Source organism: Pseudonaja textilis, chromosome 3 (genome assembly GCF_049901715.1).
Source record: "Pseudonaja textilis isolate UNSWEBS1 chromosome 3, rPseTex1.2, whole genome shotgun sequence".
Taxonomy (NCBI): domain Eukaryota; kingdom Metazoa; phylum Chordata; class Lepidosauria; order Squamata; family Elapidae; genus Pseudonaja; species Pseudonaja textilis.
This window is the reverse complement of record NC_141992.1, coordinates 15053112-15071620: the sequence shown is the minus strand read 5'-3', so window position 1 is coordinate 15071620 and position 18509 is coordinate 15053112. Positions and strand designations below refer to the sequence as shown.

The window sequence follows — 18509 nt, the reverse complement described above, 5'->3', positions numbered from 1 at the left end:
TGGGATAGGTGCCATTGGGGGTGGGGGTGGAGTGGGAATTTCAAAACCTAACATGGACACTTTCACACAATGGCTATTCATGATGGGGCATGATGAGTCAAAAAATGCTAATTTACTGGAAAGCAAATAATTAAGACCATTCCTGCCATAATATGGAACCTTCATCCCCTCCCCTGAATGTTATGTTATTCAGTCTGTTTTTTTCCTGGGCAGATGTTACTTTTTCTTATTATATTTTCTTCATAGAAGTTTTGGTCCAAAAATTAACTATTTAGAAAAGAATGTGTGTAGCTTAAGGCTGAACTCTGGAGTCCTTGGTTTCACCTAGGTTGGTTATTATCATTCTTTTATAGATATTTCATTACCCATCTGTGTAATGACATCAATGTCAATGTCAAGTATTGATGATGTTACCTAATTGGGGAATGAAACATCCGCAAAAAAAACTACCAAGTTCAGACAGCACTGAGGACTCCACAATTAACTATTTCCAGGAAACCTGGAAAAATATAGGCTTGGTTAATTTTTTACTACATAAACTAACATTCCAAGTGAACTAGACATACCTTATTTACCCTTATTAGCCTGATTTACTGTAGCTCTAGCACAGACCAATGATAAAAGTAAGCCATTTATACACAATATTTGGTGCAATTAGAACCTGAGCAGAGTTGTACTGGATCCATCTACCCCAGCAGTCTATTCTCACAGAGCTGGCATTCTGAAGCAGCCATGCTACCATCAAAGCTAATACAAACCCAACAAAAAACATACAAACAAGGCATCAATTTTTTGAAATATCTATCTTCCTACAGTTTACTTAGGGAAGTTACTTAGAAAGGGACTACCTTAAACAAACCAACACAGATTAATAATAAATACTGCGTGCTTCTCACACATTTATATGCATAGTTTAAATAACGCAAAGCAATACCGACTGCTTTGTATTTTACCTGTACGTCAGATGCTAAAGTTTCATAGGTGTCCTTCAAACAATGCCAGTTTTGCCTGCCAAGTGTTAAGGCCACACCAGGTAGACTGTATGCACAATGTTTCGCAATTTCAGTATCAACTGTCTGTGCTCGAGCAGGGTCTGTCATAGATAAATACTGCTCCAACAAAGGCTGAGGTATAATGTCCTGAAGATTAAAAAGAATAGTAAATTATTGATTGCAATAAATTAAACAAGAGTAAGGCTATACCACTACTAAAAGACACCCGTGCTTTTAGTATAACATTCTATCTCTTCCTCCAGATGGCAACCACATAATGCCAGTAAAGAAGTACACAATGGGCCAAAAACACAATCAGTTCTGCAACAGGGAATAATCAGCTTCTTCTACACTAAGTCACATATGCTAAATGTCACACCAGTCTGCAAGGCCAATGAACTAAATAAAAGGAACTGGAAATAAGTTACGAACCAGAAATAGACACATTTTGTGTATATAGTATAATAAAAGTATACATCTTTACAACATAGATGGCAGTAGATCAGCTTTTGCTATCTCAGTGTTTGGTTTATATTTTAACATTAGTTATACAACATAGTTACTATATCCTTAAACTAGTACAAGAAATCAGTGTATTTCACAAGTAATAAATACTGTTCAAGCCAAACTTTGTTTATTTTTTTACAATAAAATCCAAGGTTGAAGAAAGTTCCAAATAGGATGCGTGAAATATTCAATCTGGGTAAATCTAGATTAAGTATTACGTTTTTTGTAATAAAAGGAGACAAGTATTCAAAATAACCCATACGGCCAGGTTTGAAAATAATGTTTTCTCAAGCTTAAATCTCTAGACATAGTAATCAGTTAGCACTGAAGTACAAGAGTTGGTTTAAGAACAGTTTTTTTAAAAAAAACTCTCAATTATGACCAGGAATATCAGAAAAATTGGAAACCTGCAATTTTGATTTGTCTTCTTCAAGACGTGGATCATTCTCTTGTGCCTCTAAAGCTTTGTTGACATCATTGTGTTGTTCTTCTGACTTCTGTAAAAGTGCATAATAATAAAATATACAACATCATTAAAATGCATTACAACTGAAATGTAACAAAAAATCTATTTCTACGAATTGAATTACTGTGATAAAAAAAATCACAAACTATCACTGATTTATATTGGTTCTACATTCCACTTAAGCAGAACATTGGGCCAAGAATAGAAAAAACCAATAAACAATTTGTTTCATTTGGCTTGGCACAAAAAGCAAAAAATTTCAAGCTTAATATTTATTCTTTTTCCCATGTCAGCATTGAGATGCCATTTTTAATATTTTTCTAATAATTCACTGAAGGTCTCCGAGTGCCCTATCTGCAGGTTATCAAGCTTCCTTTATGTAGGTCTTTGCCAATCTAAGTATTTATTGGGAGAACTTCCAAGGTTCAGCAATTAAAAATAAAACAATTTGAAATCAGGACCTCAGTCATAGAGCAAAAACAGTAGTTAGGTAAGAAACCTGCAATCGTGACACTCTGAGTTGTGCTCGTTAAACTATCTTCTATGTTGTTAAGTGAAGTGAAACAGATGCCTACTGGTTTCAGCCTTCCTTTATGCACTGAAGGGGACTCTTCTGAAGGACTGCAGGAACAGAGCTTAGTGTCAACTCATAAAATGATCGATGAATAGTTGACCATCACCTGTCCTTTCCACAACACATATTTACCGCATTTTTTATTATAGTTGGATCAGGTAGCTCAATCACATCAGCCAGACTTGGCAATGAAGATAAGATATTTACATCTGCTGTTCTGGAAGTACAGACCAAATTTGGAGTGTCTTCTGGATAGGTATCATTAACTTCCACATTCTGCTTGCTGTCACAGCCATTGACAGAATCAAGATGGGCAGCTCTGAGGGCAGCAGACAGTACTTGAACCTGAGCTGATTGAATGGAATAAATCCCATTAAGTTTTCAAATACTGTACCCCATTTTCCAAAATATTAAAAATATATATACTTTCAATAAAACTATGAATAATGAATGAAAATATTTTATACACTGGTTCTTAAATCAGTGAAGGTAGGTTTATTTATAGCTATAGGGAATGTTCAGATCTAGAAATGTTTATAAAGACAGGATGACCTTGGAAATAACATACAAACATATGATGGAGGTTCTACACGTAAGCTGAAAGTGTCTTAAAATCAGAGATCTACAAAGACAGACATAAGAATGACATTCTGAGCACTCTTAGTAGCCATAAAAATATTAAATAGTGAGACTGCCTGCTGAATAAAAAAAAAACCTAAGATTGGCACTTAAAAATAGTTATTTGGAAATCACAAGTTGATCATTTGATTTTGTTTTGCTTCATGAAATGATTTATGCTAAAAGCAATTGTGTTGAAGTCTGGAGCTATTATAATTGAGTGGAAAACAAGTGGCATTGATGCTCACTTCATGAAAACACATGTCCCCAGTATGAATCATAATATATAAAAACTACACTTGGGCAACAGATCAAAAAAAGTTTCTTTCCATCCAATAAGATCAGGCAGAATGGGGATGCTATGGGTCCCATCAATCAATGTGTGGCACTGGTGGGTCTTAGGTAGTATGACTTCTCCGTCATGTGGATCAGCCCTTCAAAGATGACAGTTCCAATCCTGTTACCCTTCTGAAAGTCATGAAGACTTGGCTATTATTCCAAGTTCTGGAGTTAGAGCATTAATGGAACTCCAAATTGGTTGTGGGATATGCTCATTAGGCTTCTGATTTTTTTTTCCAGGGCCTTAACTAGTTTTTTCTTTAGTGCAGTGGCCCCCAACCTTTCTAGCTTGGCAGCCTGGCCTGGGGGAGGTGACAGTTGCACACGCACAGCTCCATTTGTGAGCTTCACATGCGCGTCCTCTACTGTGCTCGCACGCAAAGCTCCACTCATGTGAGGGCACTTGTGTTCACCCATGAAGCTCCATTTATATGAGTACCTCCATTTGCATGAGTGGATCTTCACACTCGTGCGCTTGCCCATTTTTCCTGTGGCCTGGTTTCAAGGTCATGGACCAGCAGTTTAGCAGACTATGGCTTTGCTTTTGCTCCCATCTTTATTTTGAGTGAATATGACAGATAAACAGTCATATAAATGTGTTAAATAGGTAAGTGTGTCTGAAGACTGGGAAATTGGTAAGGAATTAGTATGATAGAGTGACTGGTTATGTCTGGGAAGAATGAGACTATATGTAGTCCTTGTCCTATGACCAATTATTTAACAACTATTCCAAGTTACAACAGATTTGCAAACTGGTACTTATGACCAGGCCTTGAAGTGACAACTGCCATCTCCTGCGCCACAATCACATGACTGTATTTAAGCATTTGACAACTGGCTCACATTTATGACTGGATGCAACATCTCATAGTCTTCTGACCGTCATTTGGGATGCTTCTTGCCAGTTTTCAGAAAAAATACACATTCAAATGAATGGATTGGTTAACTACACGCTATTTGTTTAACAACTGCAGTGATTTGCTTTATGACCATTATAAAAAATACTTGTAAAATTTAGCCTGGTCAAGTGCTGCCTCAATTTACACCACTGTGTAGATGGTACAAGCAATCAACTCCATTATTTGGCAAATTTAGCCAAACTATCCTTGAGCTGCCTAACATAGGAGTATACAGGTCTACTTTATCATGGCTGTAGAGATGACCAGGACTCTTTTCAACCATTCTTTGCCATCTGCCAGATTCTCACTATCTTCTTTCCAGACCACGGTGCTAAATATGAGAGCATCTGCCAGTTCAGTTAACAGTTGAATCCATACACAGTTGGAATACAAGCCCTATTCTTCCATGGAAACGAATACAGTTTGGAAGCTCGTGCTGAATGGGTTTTGCTTATTTTTTTGATGTCTTCTGCGAAAATAAAATATTGGGGTAACCACATGAACAGAATTATAAACCCAAGGGAAAAAAATATGGACATTCAGAAGATGGTAAAAATAAAGGAACCCACCACACCAAGTCTGGGCATCAATTAGTAGGAATAAGAAGTCACAGTAATTGACACAGCTTGGTAAATCAATAATTTAAATCAATAATTTACCAAGCTCAGACAAGAATCAGAGAACAGCACTTGGAGGTAACAAAATTAACTGTTTGTTGCCATGTAGTGTCATATTTGATTCAGCAAACTAATATATCAATGAAAGGCTGAGATGACATAGAAAAGAATGTGTGATGGACGCTAATAAATGATAAAAGGACAAGCTGTACACATCTCTGTTGGAAGAGTCCCAGTTTGCACATGCAAGTATCACCTATGAAGTGTACTCCTCTTCTTCCCAATCTCTGCATATCTCCCAGTTAGGTTGTACCAGGGCATGGAAATATAAGAAATGTGCATACAAGTATAAGTCCACTAGAGGGACCTGAGTTATGACACTTTATTATAACAAGCATAAAAAGCCTCTTTGATGTTATTTCTATATTTTAAATGACTTTAATCTATGGTTTCTCTTATGGTCAAAATACTCTGAGATCCCACAAGTAAGACCTTTGGGGAACAAGCTATCTGCCAAGGTGAATAATGGTGGAAGTGCAAGCCAGGCAGAAATGTGTTATTGGCAAATATTACAATCTTCAGGAGATTAAGTTGTGATTCACAAATGGGTTCACTTTATTGTTTCCCACTTTTATTGTCTCTTTTGAAAAAAAGAATGGAATGCAGAACCTTCTCTTTCAGACCAGTTGAAGAAGTGGAGGGGGGGAGCTATTCTCAACTAGAAGGCAGAGCTAAACTCGAGTTGGGAAAGATGTTCTTCACAGATGACAAAAATTTAGCCCTGCCTAAACACTTCCCTGACAGTTCCGTCTATGATGACTCAGAAGGTTAGGGGAACTATACGGAGCTCTGAAAATGCTTTTTCTTTGTAATAAGGCACTGGGAAAGAACATGGCAAACAATAGCAGAAATTTCAGGAAGACAATAACACCAGGACAGCTACTAGTAAAACTTGCCTTGAACATCGGGGTCATCCATGTGTTCCTGCAAACTTTGCAGAACTTTTTTAATTTCACTGCTGGCAACGCAGTTATTATAAAGTGCCTGTGATACTGAGGTGCTGTCATGTATCTCTTTCTTGCCCTGAAGCAGCTCTATATCTTGGCTTATATCAGGAAGAGGAGGTCGCCAGTATAAGAAAGTATTAAACACATCCTGTCCGGCCTGGATTCTTGAGCTAATTTCCTGATATTCGCTGGTTTGACAGTTTCTAATATCATTAGTTAAAAAAGTCTCATCTCCCTGAGGTAATATAGTCTGATCTATTCCAAAATTGATGTGTATGGCTGAACATTGATTCTGTGCATCCAAGTGTGTCATTTCAGAACAAACCACAGGGGTAAAAGAAGATTCTACTGCCAAAGATTCCAATTTATTTTCCATTGAGTCCTTTGATCTGAGAAGAGAAATACTGTTAAAACAACTGTGAAAATATCAAGTCAACAAATGTAGTGGTTTAAGTACAGTTTCAATTATAATAATCATGGCTTTTCTCTCAAAATTAATCCTGCTTCTGAAAATGCTGGTGCTTCATAAGATTAAACAAGCTTAAATTTAACTTGTTGAACTTCAAGTTATTTACTAATTATTTGGCCTTCCAGGTCATATTTGCTGCGAGGTCAAGAAATTGACAATGAATTCTAAACTGTCTGATTAAGGAGATTCTAAGATCAAATAAAAGCTTTATTGCACTACTGGGGCTTTCCCCCCACATTCAGAAGAGAAGGAAGTGATAAAACAAAAGTCCAATAGCCTCTGGATTAAATTTTGAAATGATTCTTTTCAAATTTCGCAATGAAGTAAGTTGTTTGAAACTATCTTGCTGTAAAAATGTGTCTTAGACTTATCACTACTTTATCTCTAATCTGATATGTGTAATTTATTTCTGCCATGTTTTCTATCTCATAAAGAGATGAAACAATTGGAGATATATATATGTATGGTATTCAGCTTTGTTCGGGTATTTTCCCACGTCATTATAGTTGTGCTTTTAAAGTTGTAGTGACGTTTCGGCAGAATCTCATCTGCCATCATCAGGCTTCTGTACTGTGTTTGTCTGTGAGTCAGACTTTTACAGTTGTTTCAGTTTTAAATTTGAGCTATCAAGATAGAATCCTTCATCCTGAGAATTATAATAACCGCATTAATGATTTCTCAATTGGATGAAAAACAGAGTTCTAGTTTCAAGCTGCCCAAGTTACCATTAATGCCAAATCACTATACCTTGATAACTTTAAATTTGCACTGTGGTCTGGGCATGGACTACAAGGCCGGATGCTGAGCGTCCCATCCTCTCGAATGTAAAGACCAGCACTGGAAGGGTTTGCAAAAGTAGAAATAAAAGGACCAAGTGATTGGAAAGCAGCTTGACGAACCTAGAATATTGGAAATATAAGAGACTATAATAGCACTGATACTGTTTGTAATTAAAGTTAAATGTTCACAAATTACATGAAATTCAAAAGTGGAACCATCAATTCAGATTGGCATCTTTCATGCCAGTTTATTTGGTTTTGTGACAAAATCCATAAACTCTAGGGAACAGATGCTCAGTTTCTGCAGAAGAAAAAAATATTATAATTTCACTGTATTAGTGCAATACAAAAAAAAAAGACAAGAACCAGACAACCAGCAGCAACATAGGCTCAACTACAGCCATGGATGTACCGCTGGAAAACCTGAAGGACCAGTCTGGGGACAGATGCTCCAGGAGAAAATCCATTTTGTGGTTGCTAAGAGTGACATTAGATGGTACATATTCAATCAACATTAGTAAGAACAGTAGAACTGCTTCAAATGTGCATAATTTACTTTTAAGGCTACAGGCCATGACCAAAAAAAAAAAATGGACAACTGCAAAAAAAAAAAAATCTAGCCTTAATAGGCAGCTTTGATTGGAAGTAAATAAATATGGGACGCAATGGCTCAGTGGCTAAGACACTGAGCTTGTCAATCAGAAAGGTCAGCAGTTCGACAGTTTGAATCCCTAGCACCATGTAACGGAGTGAGCTCCCATTACTTGTCCCAGCTAGCAGTTTGAAAGCATGTAAAAATGCAGTAGAAAAATAGGGTCCACTTTGGTGGGAAGATAACAGCGTTCCGTGCGCCTTTGGCATTTAGTCATGCCGGCCACATGACCATGGAGACGTCTTCGGACAGCGCTGGCTCTTTGGCTTTGTAACGGAAATGAGCACCGCCCCCTAGAGCCGGAAATGACTAGCATGTATGTGTGAGGGGAATCTTTACCTTTACCTTGATTAGAATTAATTTTGCCTAACATTAATGGAAACGTTAGTATTATCTGTATCTGCATGACACTTTCGGCCACACTGAGTTCTACTATATTTTTTTAATGTTTTTAAAGACTAGAGGAAAAATTGAGTGATAAATTTTTGTAATCAAAAAGATCAAATATTCCCCAAATCTGCAATATTGCTTGCGGTGAACAATTGATTTAAGCTCAACTGTTCAAAATTTAAGGAGGCAAGCTTGCATACAAAATCAAACAGAAAATATCTATTTGCACAAACAGTAGTTCCTTTGAATTTTAATACATGGAAACTACTCTTTGAGTTTGTTGTAGAGATATAAGAGATGCTGATAGAAGCTAACGATATTGTTGTTAAATCAAAGTGTGATCATACATGCATTTTTCAAAATATTCATTTGCTTTTATCAAACGAAGATTCCCTGCTTTTATGGAATCACTGCAATTTAAGGTGAACAATTCGACTCTATTTACCCATCTGCAAGGATCACTAATGAGACTGATGAAGAGGGGAGACAGTTTGGTCCTCCTAACCTCAGGAGAAACGATACAGGAGACAGCCATAAAGCATTCAGCACAAGCTTTCCGCATACCCCAAATGTTATCAGAGCAGAGCTCAAAAAACTTTGGAATCTGCCAAAATAAAGACACAGCAGAACAATTGATTTGTTTGTATACATTATCTTGTCTACTTGGAAAGGGCTTACTTACAAATATGTATCAGATTAGCAGGCAAAACATTCATTTAGTAGTTCGTAACGAAGAGTAAATAATTTATTGAATGATTTAATCACAACTGAATGAAAACATGCAAAGTCAACTTAGTCTTATACTTAGCTGATACCATATTAGTGTAATACATATTTCTAAGTATATAATGCTATAAGGGAAAGCTCAGTTTCTTGAGAATGTCAGTCTAATTTCAGTCTCTGATGAGACACAGCAAAACTTTAAAAATATTCATGTCCTTTTAGCAAACCTGAGGAAAGGAATGTTAACATCAAAGGATTAACCTTGTAAAATTAAGTTATCAATAGTAGCCATCATATCTAACGAAAGATCAAGCATACTGAAATTTTAGCCTGAAGGGGGAAAAAGCAGGAAGAGAGGTATGTGTGGAATTTATAAGCAAGAAGTTGGGAGGGAGAAAATTGGTTTCCTTAGTGGACCAGAATAGTCAACATACAGTCTATCAGTGTCTCGCAAGCTACAGCAATTTAAGAAAAGCCGAATTAAAGGAGCCACACTTTTCTTTTATGGATTTAGGAATGAGATTTGGGGTCAACAAAATGAAACTTCTTTTTTCTGGGAATAATTTTTGACAATTATATGACACAGACTGCTAACAGCATGAAATTCCAAGATGTGTAACTTGACTTTCAGATTTTAACATACCAAATTATTTTCTGTAGCTTCTTGCCCAACTGCGCTGCATATATCACCAAAGCTGGCTGCACAGACCTAAGCAAAAGAAACAAACACAATACTTCTTTGTTGCTACCCTAATGTTAATCTACTTTGTGTTTTGTTATACATACATACTAACTTAATTATGTACCTTCATAAATAAAAGCTGAATGCTACACCAAAAACATGGACAGGGATGGGATGGGAGTAGGTGGGAAAATGTGTGTCATGATTAAAATGCTATGTTTTATGTTACTTGCTTCACAGGTCAAAATGGGAACAAAGAATGGTGGGATTTATTTCATAAAGTAAAACACGTAGGAGTCATTATCTGGATATAATCACATTCTGTACTTTTATCAGACAGCATCATGTATGCATATAATCTCAGTTAGCCCTATTGGAATATTTAAAACAACGAGCCCTTAAATGGCCTTCAAGTGTGCATCAGTTGATTTGTATTGGCTATGCTTGATTTTAGATGGTGCCAGTTGTCAATTATACTTCATAACAGCCACTTTAATGAGAGTGGCAGTTCAAATGTAAAACAAGATATACTTGTTTTGGCACATATAAAAAGTTTTAAAAATAGGGGGGGTTCAATAGTACTTACAGGTTAAGTTAATTTAATTCCAAAATTTTATTAGGTATGTTCCAATGCAGATGACTAAATTAGTATAAAATCAACAAATGTTAACCTTCCGGACTTGAAAGAGTTTTCCATCACTGCAAAGCTCACAGAATCGAGGAAGCAGCAACCGTTCAAGGGTACATTTATTCACCATAGATGCCATTTTGCAGATTATCTATTGAGAGGGAAAAATCATTTTTTTTCTTTATGTTATCATTTTCTTTAGATTTTTAGCATTTCTGTTAAAAAATGTATCAAAATATGTGGGAACAGTATTACAGTTCAAGAATAAAATTCACCAGGTTCACAGGTATTAAGGCATCTTGGAATCAGATACAATACATAAGTACAATACTTAGATACAATTCCTTTGAGGAAACAGTGACTTTATCTAGTTGATCACATAGTAGAAGTGCTATAAATAGAATAAACAATCAAAGAATTCCACCAACAACAGATTGTACCCAGCAAAAATAGAGCTGCTCTTGTATACTGATGTTTTTACATTAACCATGACTATGTATGTTTGTGGTTTTTATCTTTGGAAGGAAGAAGAAAGTCTGGTTTGCATCACTGACAGAAGCCAGAAAGCTAAAAGAGATTGCCATTAGATCAACACATCCCTAATCACATTATACTTTTATATGTCTTTTGATTGTAAGCAGTTTGGGGAATAATTTTGCTGAAAAATAAAGTATAAATGGGACAAAATAAAGTATAAATCATATAATATCTGATGGGGGGACGGGAAAGGGGGAGAATCCTTTTGTGCTGTTGTATATCCTTGAAGTACAATGAGTAGAAGTTGATGGAGAGTGCTTTTAAAAATACAGGAAACAACAATAGCAGTTATAAACATTCCTTCTGCTTGTTTACCCACAAAAGCTTCCATTCTCTGAAGTTTACATGCATTTTTGCCCTTCTAAAAAATTCCTATGATGTAGAACAGGTGAGCATGAGAAATTGGGACTGGTGCTCCACGCCCTGCCAATGCTACCCTACTCTCCGCCGTTGCCCTGCCCTTAATGCTGATGCTCCCCCACCCCGCCAATGTTCCATGCTCACTGATGCTACAGACTGGATTGGGACCATCTACGACAGGGGTCCCAACCTGTGGGCTGCAACCCACTACCAAGCCATGGACTGTTGGCCACCGGGCTGTGTGAATGTTGTGGTGAGTGTGGGCACTCACGGCCCCAAGCGCTCATACAGGTAAAGGCATCTGCCCCTCCTCCCTTGAGCCGCAAACCTATAAAGGTTAGGAAACTCTGATCTACAAGTTGCATGTGGCCCGCTGGCTGTATGACCAAGTCTGATATGGAAAAAATAGCTTTTAATCTCAAGCTTTTGGAATAGATACCATTCCAAAATCCAATTTTTAAAGATGTATAAAATTATTCATTTGAGTGAATGAAATTTTGAATGAGATCACTGCTGAGAGGGTAAAAGACAAAAATAAATGGAACACATTCTTGTTCAAATGATATAAAGAGAGATCAATATTTGGGAAACTGCTGGATATGCCAATAACAATGAAATTTAATTATTAACATTGTTTTACATAATTATATAAATATTAAAATGCTAGATAAATCCCCCTATCAATTCAGAAACAGCAATCTCAATAAATTAGATACCTACATTGACTGCCTCCACCTTGTATTCATCATCACTTTCTGGAGCAGAAAGCTCCAATAGAATTGGACACACCTTATTTTCAATGTCATGTTGAGCAATAAGTTGTTGATCCAGTAATATTAGCAGTGAATCCTGGCTTGCTTTTCTCACCTAACAATGTGCAAAGGAGAAATAATAATATATTAGGGAATAATATTTTGTGACCAGCATACATGAAATGGGATTAAATTGCTTTTAAGAGAAAATAATTATGGCTTTATGGGCACACGTGATTTTCCATATCCTGGATTTCTGAGAGAAGGGCAGCACATACTAATTCAGTTTTATTAAGCTGGAAATTCTCAGAACACAACTGTGATACTTATAGCTTTACCTCCTCCAGACCTTGTCCATCCAATTCTTTAAATGTAGATCTTCTGCCAATGTTTTTTAATGGTCCCCTGCATAGCAGAGGTGAACGGGTACAGAGATCACAAGCCATGATTCTTTATTGCAGTCCCCCCACATCCTATTAGACTGGCCTTCCATCAACTGTTAAAAATTGAACTGTTCTGGGTGGCCTTTTGGAAATAAATGACTAACACTACACATACTGCTTCATATTAATTAAGTATGAATTGGCTTTGTTTTAAAATTATAAGCTGTTGGTTCCTTCCAATAAAATATAATTAGGATTAAACACAGTTCATATAGAGTTGGGTATTATACGGTATGGTTAATCTAGAATAGAAAGTCTTTAAACGTCTCTTCAAAGCTATGTTACAGGAGGATAAGGGAACATATAAGCACAAATCACATTGCACATCAAGCAAAACCAAAGTATCTAATTGAATATTACAAGAAAAAATTACCACAAATGAGTGAACAATACTTTCCATTCAGAAAACAATACCTGATTATTTGGATCTGTGAGGTATCTCACCACTATAGGCATAAGGTATTCAGAAAAGGCTGCAGGGAAGTTTGGCCTACTCTCCTGTAGAAAAATGGCAATGGGTGGTATCTGTTCCATTAATTCTGTCCGTACAGTAGGTTCTAGAAATTAAAACATTTTTAAAATTAAAATATACTTTTGGGATTAAGTCAACATTCTGTATCCCATTAGCAGCTGAGAATATGGAGCTAGGAAGCCACAAATTCACTGTTTCTCCCTGGCACTGACATTAAGCATGATGCCTCCAGTAAAACAAGACAGCATATAGCCATCACGCCATTACTGTTCCATGAGTTTTTCTAGTCATCTTTTAATACTATTTAATAAATTGATGGACATCACAATATCTGCTAGCTGCATTTTCTACAGTTTAACTAGTAATAGTGTAAAAAGTACAAAGTTTTTTTCTATTGTTCAGATTTTTCATTAGTTTCAATGGCTGATTCCAATGCTAATACTTTGAAAAAAGGGAAAAAAGAATTGTCTCCATCAACATTTTTCAAATCATGCATGATTATATCTCTAAACTATTCCCTCCTTTACAAAATTATTTTTTAAGTTAAACAGCTCTAAACACCCTAAACTTTCTTTACGGAGGAACTATTTCCATCCAATACTCTTACGTGGTTGATTTTTTTTTAATACTTTCTCCAGAAATATAGTATCTTATCGGAAGGGCAGTAGAACTGAAAATAATTTAAATCCAATTTATATTACATTATAAACTGATAAAAATAGAAAAATAGAAACAAAATAATTATATATATATATATATATATATATATATATATATATATATATATATATATATATATATATATATATATATATATATATATATGTTTTCTGAGGTTCTCATGGGTATTTGTATGTGGATCTTTGGTTGTTCGGGTTTTCTCCCGCGTAAGATTAAGTCTCTGAGCAACGTTTGATGAAGTCTCATTCATCATCTTCAGGCTTCTGTCTCCGGCTCTGTGCTTCTCAGAGTAATGGAGATTGCAGCTGCTTCCTCCTTTAACTGCCAGTGGGGGTGGGACTTGATTGGGTGGGGGCTTGGCTGTGTTCTGATTGGGTGGGGGTGTGTTCTCATTGGTAGGGGTTTGGCTGTGTTCTGATTGGGTGGGGGTTAGCTGTGTTCTGATTGGTTGGAGGCGTGTTCTGTTCAGGTGGGGGCTTGGTTGTGCTCAGGTTAGTCTTAGTTGCTGGGGATTGAGCTGGTGAGCTGTGATCTTGCTGTTTGGCTTGAGTTAGTGATGCGTGCTGCATCTTCATAGTGGGTGTCGGTTTGCTTCATGTATGGCTCGGAGGGTTTGAAGTGGGTAGTGATGTAGCTGCAGTGCAGCTTCTGGTCCATGGTCGTGTCTCATCTTCTGAGTACTTCCATGTAGAAAACAGACTCACACCCACTCAGAAGATGAGACACGACCATGGACCAGAAGCTGCACTGCAGCTACATCACTACCCACTTCAAACCCCTCCGAGCCATACATGAAGCAAGCCGACACCCACTATGAAGATGCAGCGACCACGAACTCAAAGCCAAACAGCAAGATCACAGCTCACCAGCTCAAATCCCCAGCAACTAAGACTAACCTGAGCACAACCAAGCCCCACCTGAACAGAACACGCCTCCAACCAATCAGAACACGGCTAACCCCCAACCAATCAGAACACAGCCAAACCCCCTACCAATGAGAACACACCCCCACCCAATCAGAACACAGCCAAGCCCCCACCCAATCAAGTCCCACCCCCACTGGCAGTTAAAAGGAGGAAGCAGCTGCAATCTCCATTACTCTGAGAAGCACAGAGCCGGAGACAGAAGCCTGAAGATGATGAATGAGACTTCATCGAAACGTTGCCTAGAGACTTCGAATCTTACGCGGGAGAAAACCCGAACAACCAAAGATCCATATATATGGACACTCATCTCCAGAACAAAATGCTTAGCCGATGAACAACACCAAAAACCGAACTACACACTCTCACCAACGTACTTACAGCCAATGGATTCCAAAGAAAGAAGATTACCCACCTAATCAAAAAGAAACCCCAACCAAAATCCAAGACAGAGAACAAGAAAAAGCAAAGCCCTCCTTCCATATATAAAAGGCACTACAGACAAAATCAGCAAGATCCTCCAAAAACACAACATCAAAACAGCATTCTGCACAAACAGAAAAATATCCACCATCCTAAGAAACCCCAAAGACAAAATCGAATTAGAAAACCAAGGAGTATACGAAATCCCCTGCACTGCCTGCCCTACCACATACATTGGACAAACTAACAGAAGAATAAATGCACGCATTGAAGAACATAAGAACTCAATCAAAAAAGAAGAAACGACCTCTTCCTGGTCCAACACCTCAAAGCCACAGGACATGAAATTGATTTTAAAAATACCAGAACTATCGCCAAACCGAACACTTCAACAGCAGAATAATCAGAGAAGCCATAGAGATAGAAAAAACGCCCACACAGCATGAACAAACGAGATGACACCTCCGCCTTCCAGCCATTTGGAAACCACGCCCTCATGAACAGGCAGTACCTAACATGAAGAAGGACACCAGACCCACACCCATGAGAGCCACACAAGATGCCACCACCACACTTCCATGTAGAAAACAGACTCTCACCCACTCAGAAGATGAGACACGACCATGGACCAGAAGCTGCACTACAGCTGCATCACTACCCACTTCAAACCCCTCCGAGCCATACATGAAGCAAACCGACACCCACTATGAAGATGCAACAGGACCACGAACTAGAAGCCAAACAGCAAGATCACAACTCCCCAGCTCAAATCCCCCAGCAACTAAGACTAATCGGAGCATAGCCAAGCCCCCACCTGAACAGAACACGCCTCCAACCAATCAGAACACGGCTAACCCCCAACCAATCAGAACACAACCAAACCCCCTACCAATGAGAACACACCCCCACCCAATCAGAACACAGCCAAGCCCCCACCCAATCAAGTCCCACCCCACTGGCAGTTAAAAGGAGGAAGCAGCTGCAATCTCACATTACTCTGAAAGCACAGAGCCGGAGACAGAAGCCTGAAGATGATGAATGAGACTTCATCGAAACGTTGCCTAGATACTTGAATCTTACGCGGGAGAAAACCGAACAACCAAAGATCCACATATAAATACCCTTGAGAACCTCAGAAAACATATATATATATATATATATATATATATATATATATATATGAAGAAAACACTTCCTTCTTCACAAGAAGTATAAGCAATTTTAGTAATTTATCACTTTCTCATAGTTTCTACAAGAACAACAAAATCTTTTGAGATTTCAAGCAAAAATGTGAAAAACATCTGGAAATCTCAGGAGTTTAAAATTTTCTTTGGGCATAATACCTTTGCAGCCTACAAACTGGAAATCAATTATGCAAATTATCATTGGGAATTTACAAGATATTTTAGAGATGCTGATAATTACTGTGACAAATCAGGTAAAATACTTAATTCATTTTTTTTATTCAATGCCAATTATTATGTAGAGAAAGATTGCTTCTCAAAACCTGTAGAACCCTGCCGATGATTATAATCATAAGCTAGATTTCATATGTACACGTTTATACTCAAATACACTAATACAGAGAACATGTTTTTAATTAATGAGAGTATAAAGATCGGAAGAATCACCTGTATCTTCAGACAGCCGGACCACTATTGACATAACTGTCAAGAAATCTTCCTCGTTATGATTAAAATCTCGAAAGACATCAAGCAGACCCCTGGCAATTATTTGCCTGCATGAGCAACAAATATACACATGTAATTATTGTTTTGAAATATTAATTCATAATTACAGCTTTGTGAACAAACAAACAACAACAATATGGTCTAATTCAAGTGCAGGTATGTTTTATTTATGTTTAACACAGGAGGGCTATCCTATAGGATTCATCCACTTTTCCAAATTACTCAGAGCATTGCTGGCAGAGGATAATATACAAAGCAATACTGACTAGGAATCAGCATTTTCTTTTTAAAAAATCCTAAAGGGATTCTAAACTGAGCGATAGGCCAAGACAGCATATAAAAGTTAGGTAACTGATGAATTCCAGTTTTTAGAACAGGGGTGTCAAACTGGCGGCCCACAGGCCAGATCCATCATGCACAGGCACACCACCTGTTCCGCAAAGGAGAAAACATTGCAAAACGTCATGTGATGGCAACGTGACGCAGCGAGTTTGACATCTGTGTTTTAGAGTATTTTTCTCTCTACTTTCAGCATGCAAAGGAAGGTAAAATTCCTTCATTTCAGCACACACACAAGCTATCTTACAAGCAGAATTTTGCAACAATGTTATTAATTATCATAGTAATTATCATAGCAATATAGCTGTAAAGTCAAAGCATTTTTTCCCATTTTGTTCAGGTACTGCTGTTTATTACCAGAGAAGACAGAATATACCTTGATATTCATTCATTATACAGGTAGTCCTCATTTATCAACTTCCTCATTCAGCAAGTAGTTGAAGTTACAACAATGTTAAAAAAACTGGTCAATCTTGCATTTGTGAGTATTACAGTGTCCCACGGGGACACAAGTGCCATTTATGCATTTTACAAAAACTGAGTTAATAGAGAAGGCAGAAGTAAAATCATCATGTTTTGCTTAAGAGCTGCAGTTTCAGTCATTTTTTTAACAAACTGAAGAGAAAGTGAGATCATAAGCCTGTTGCGGCCATGTAATTTTCTACTTAGCAACAGAATTGCAAGTGCCAATTTTAGTCATTAAACAAGGAATATCTGCATACAATTCCCTTCTTTAGATTTCTTATCTCGCCACATAGACAAAAAATTTCTATTTATTTTGCAAAATCAAAATTTTAATACTGTATTTAAAACAATACATACATAATATGATCTAAAACTTAGTTGGCCCGTGAAAGAGAAGGAGAAACACCCTGTGTCTCCCTCAAATATTTGGGCCACCTTTCATCAGCTCCAGAAAGCATAGCCAAAAGGATCTAAACCAAAAGTTATTCAAAATATCAAAACAGCATTAATTGCCCTATCCCAGTTTCATGAAAAATAATTTTAATGCAACAAAATAGTAATAATTATTTTCAATATTACCTGTTAAATATATTATCACTAAAAGCATATTTTTCTAAACGTCCAAGTGGAGTTAAGTTATCCTGCCCTGGAATGTCCAGGAAAGCAGTTATCCTCATGCTCTCACAATCTGGTCCATAGTCTTCAAACCCAACTTTAAAAAGAAAGAAAAATGACTTGTCAGTATGAAAGGAAAGGGGGGGGGGGGAATCCAACACCAATCTAATTTACAAATGCGCCTATGGATGCATTTCCCCATCAGACAGCAAATTTTGCTTCTGTAAGTGTATACTCACTTCCATAGTACACCGCCATGCCTCGATAGAAAGGGTTAAAAAGAAGTTAAATTTGTTAGGTGATATGCAAGGGTAGCAGTTGGTTGCAAAAGGTGGCTTTGAGTAACTTGCTTAAGTGTATTCCCTTTGTTTCAAAAACATAGGTTTTGAAAATAAAGACAGTTCACAAAGGCTGTCTCAAGATTAATTGACTACCCAACTGTCACCCTAAAGCTGAACTAAAACAA

General features: G+C 37.3%; 1 protein-coding gene across 3 annotated transcripts in view; it reads right to left on the bottom strand.

Annotated features, from left to right (window-relative positions):
• LOC113434333 (serine/threonine-protein phosphatase 4 regulatory subunit 1-like) overlaps positions 1-18509 on the bottom strand; it is a 42101-nt gene that overhangs the window by 12149 nt on the left and 11443 nt on the right. For 2 of the 3 annotated variants that reach the window (XM_087928958.1, XM_026697446.2), the window contains 12 exons: positions 18008-18140; positions 16565-16671; positions 12849-12991; positions 11960-12106; positions 10386-10493; positions 9676-9741; positions 8755-8913; positions 7236-7387; positions 5969-6408; positions 2672-2889; positions 1907-1996; positions 954-1139 (listed from right to left, as the gene is read on the bottom strand). In XM_087928958.1, coding sequence (XP_087785084.1) covers positions 954-1139; positions 1907-1996; positions 2672-2889; positions 5969-6408; positions 7236-7387; positions 8755-8913; positions 9676-9741; positions 10386-10493; positions 11960-12106; positions 12849-12991; positions 16565-16671; positions 18008-18140 — 1949 coding nt within the window. The remainder of the gene's footprint in view (positions 1-953; positions 1140-1906; positions 1997-2671; positions 2890-5968; positions 6409-7235; positions 7388-8754; positions 8914-9675; positions 9742-10385; positions 10494-11959; positions 12107-12848; positions 12992-16564; positions 16672-18007; positions 18141-18509) is intronic. The other variant, XM_087928959.1, reaches the window with a different exon arrangement.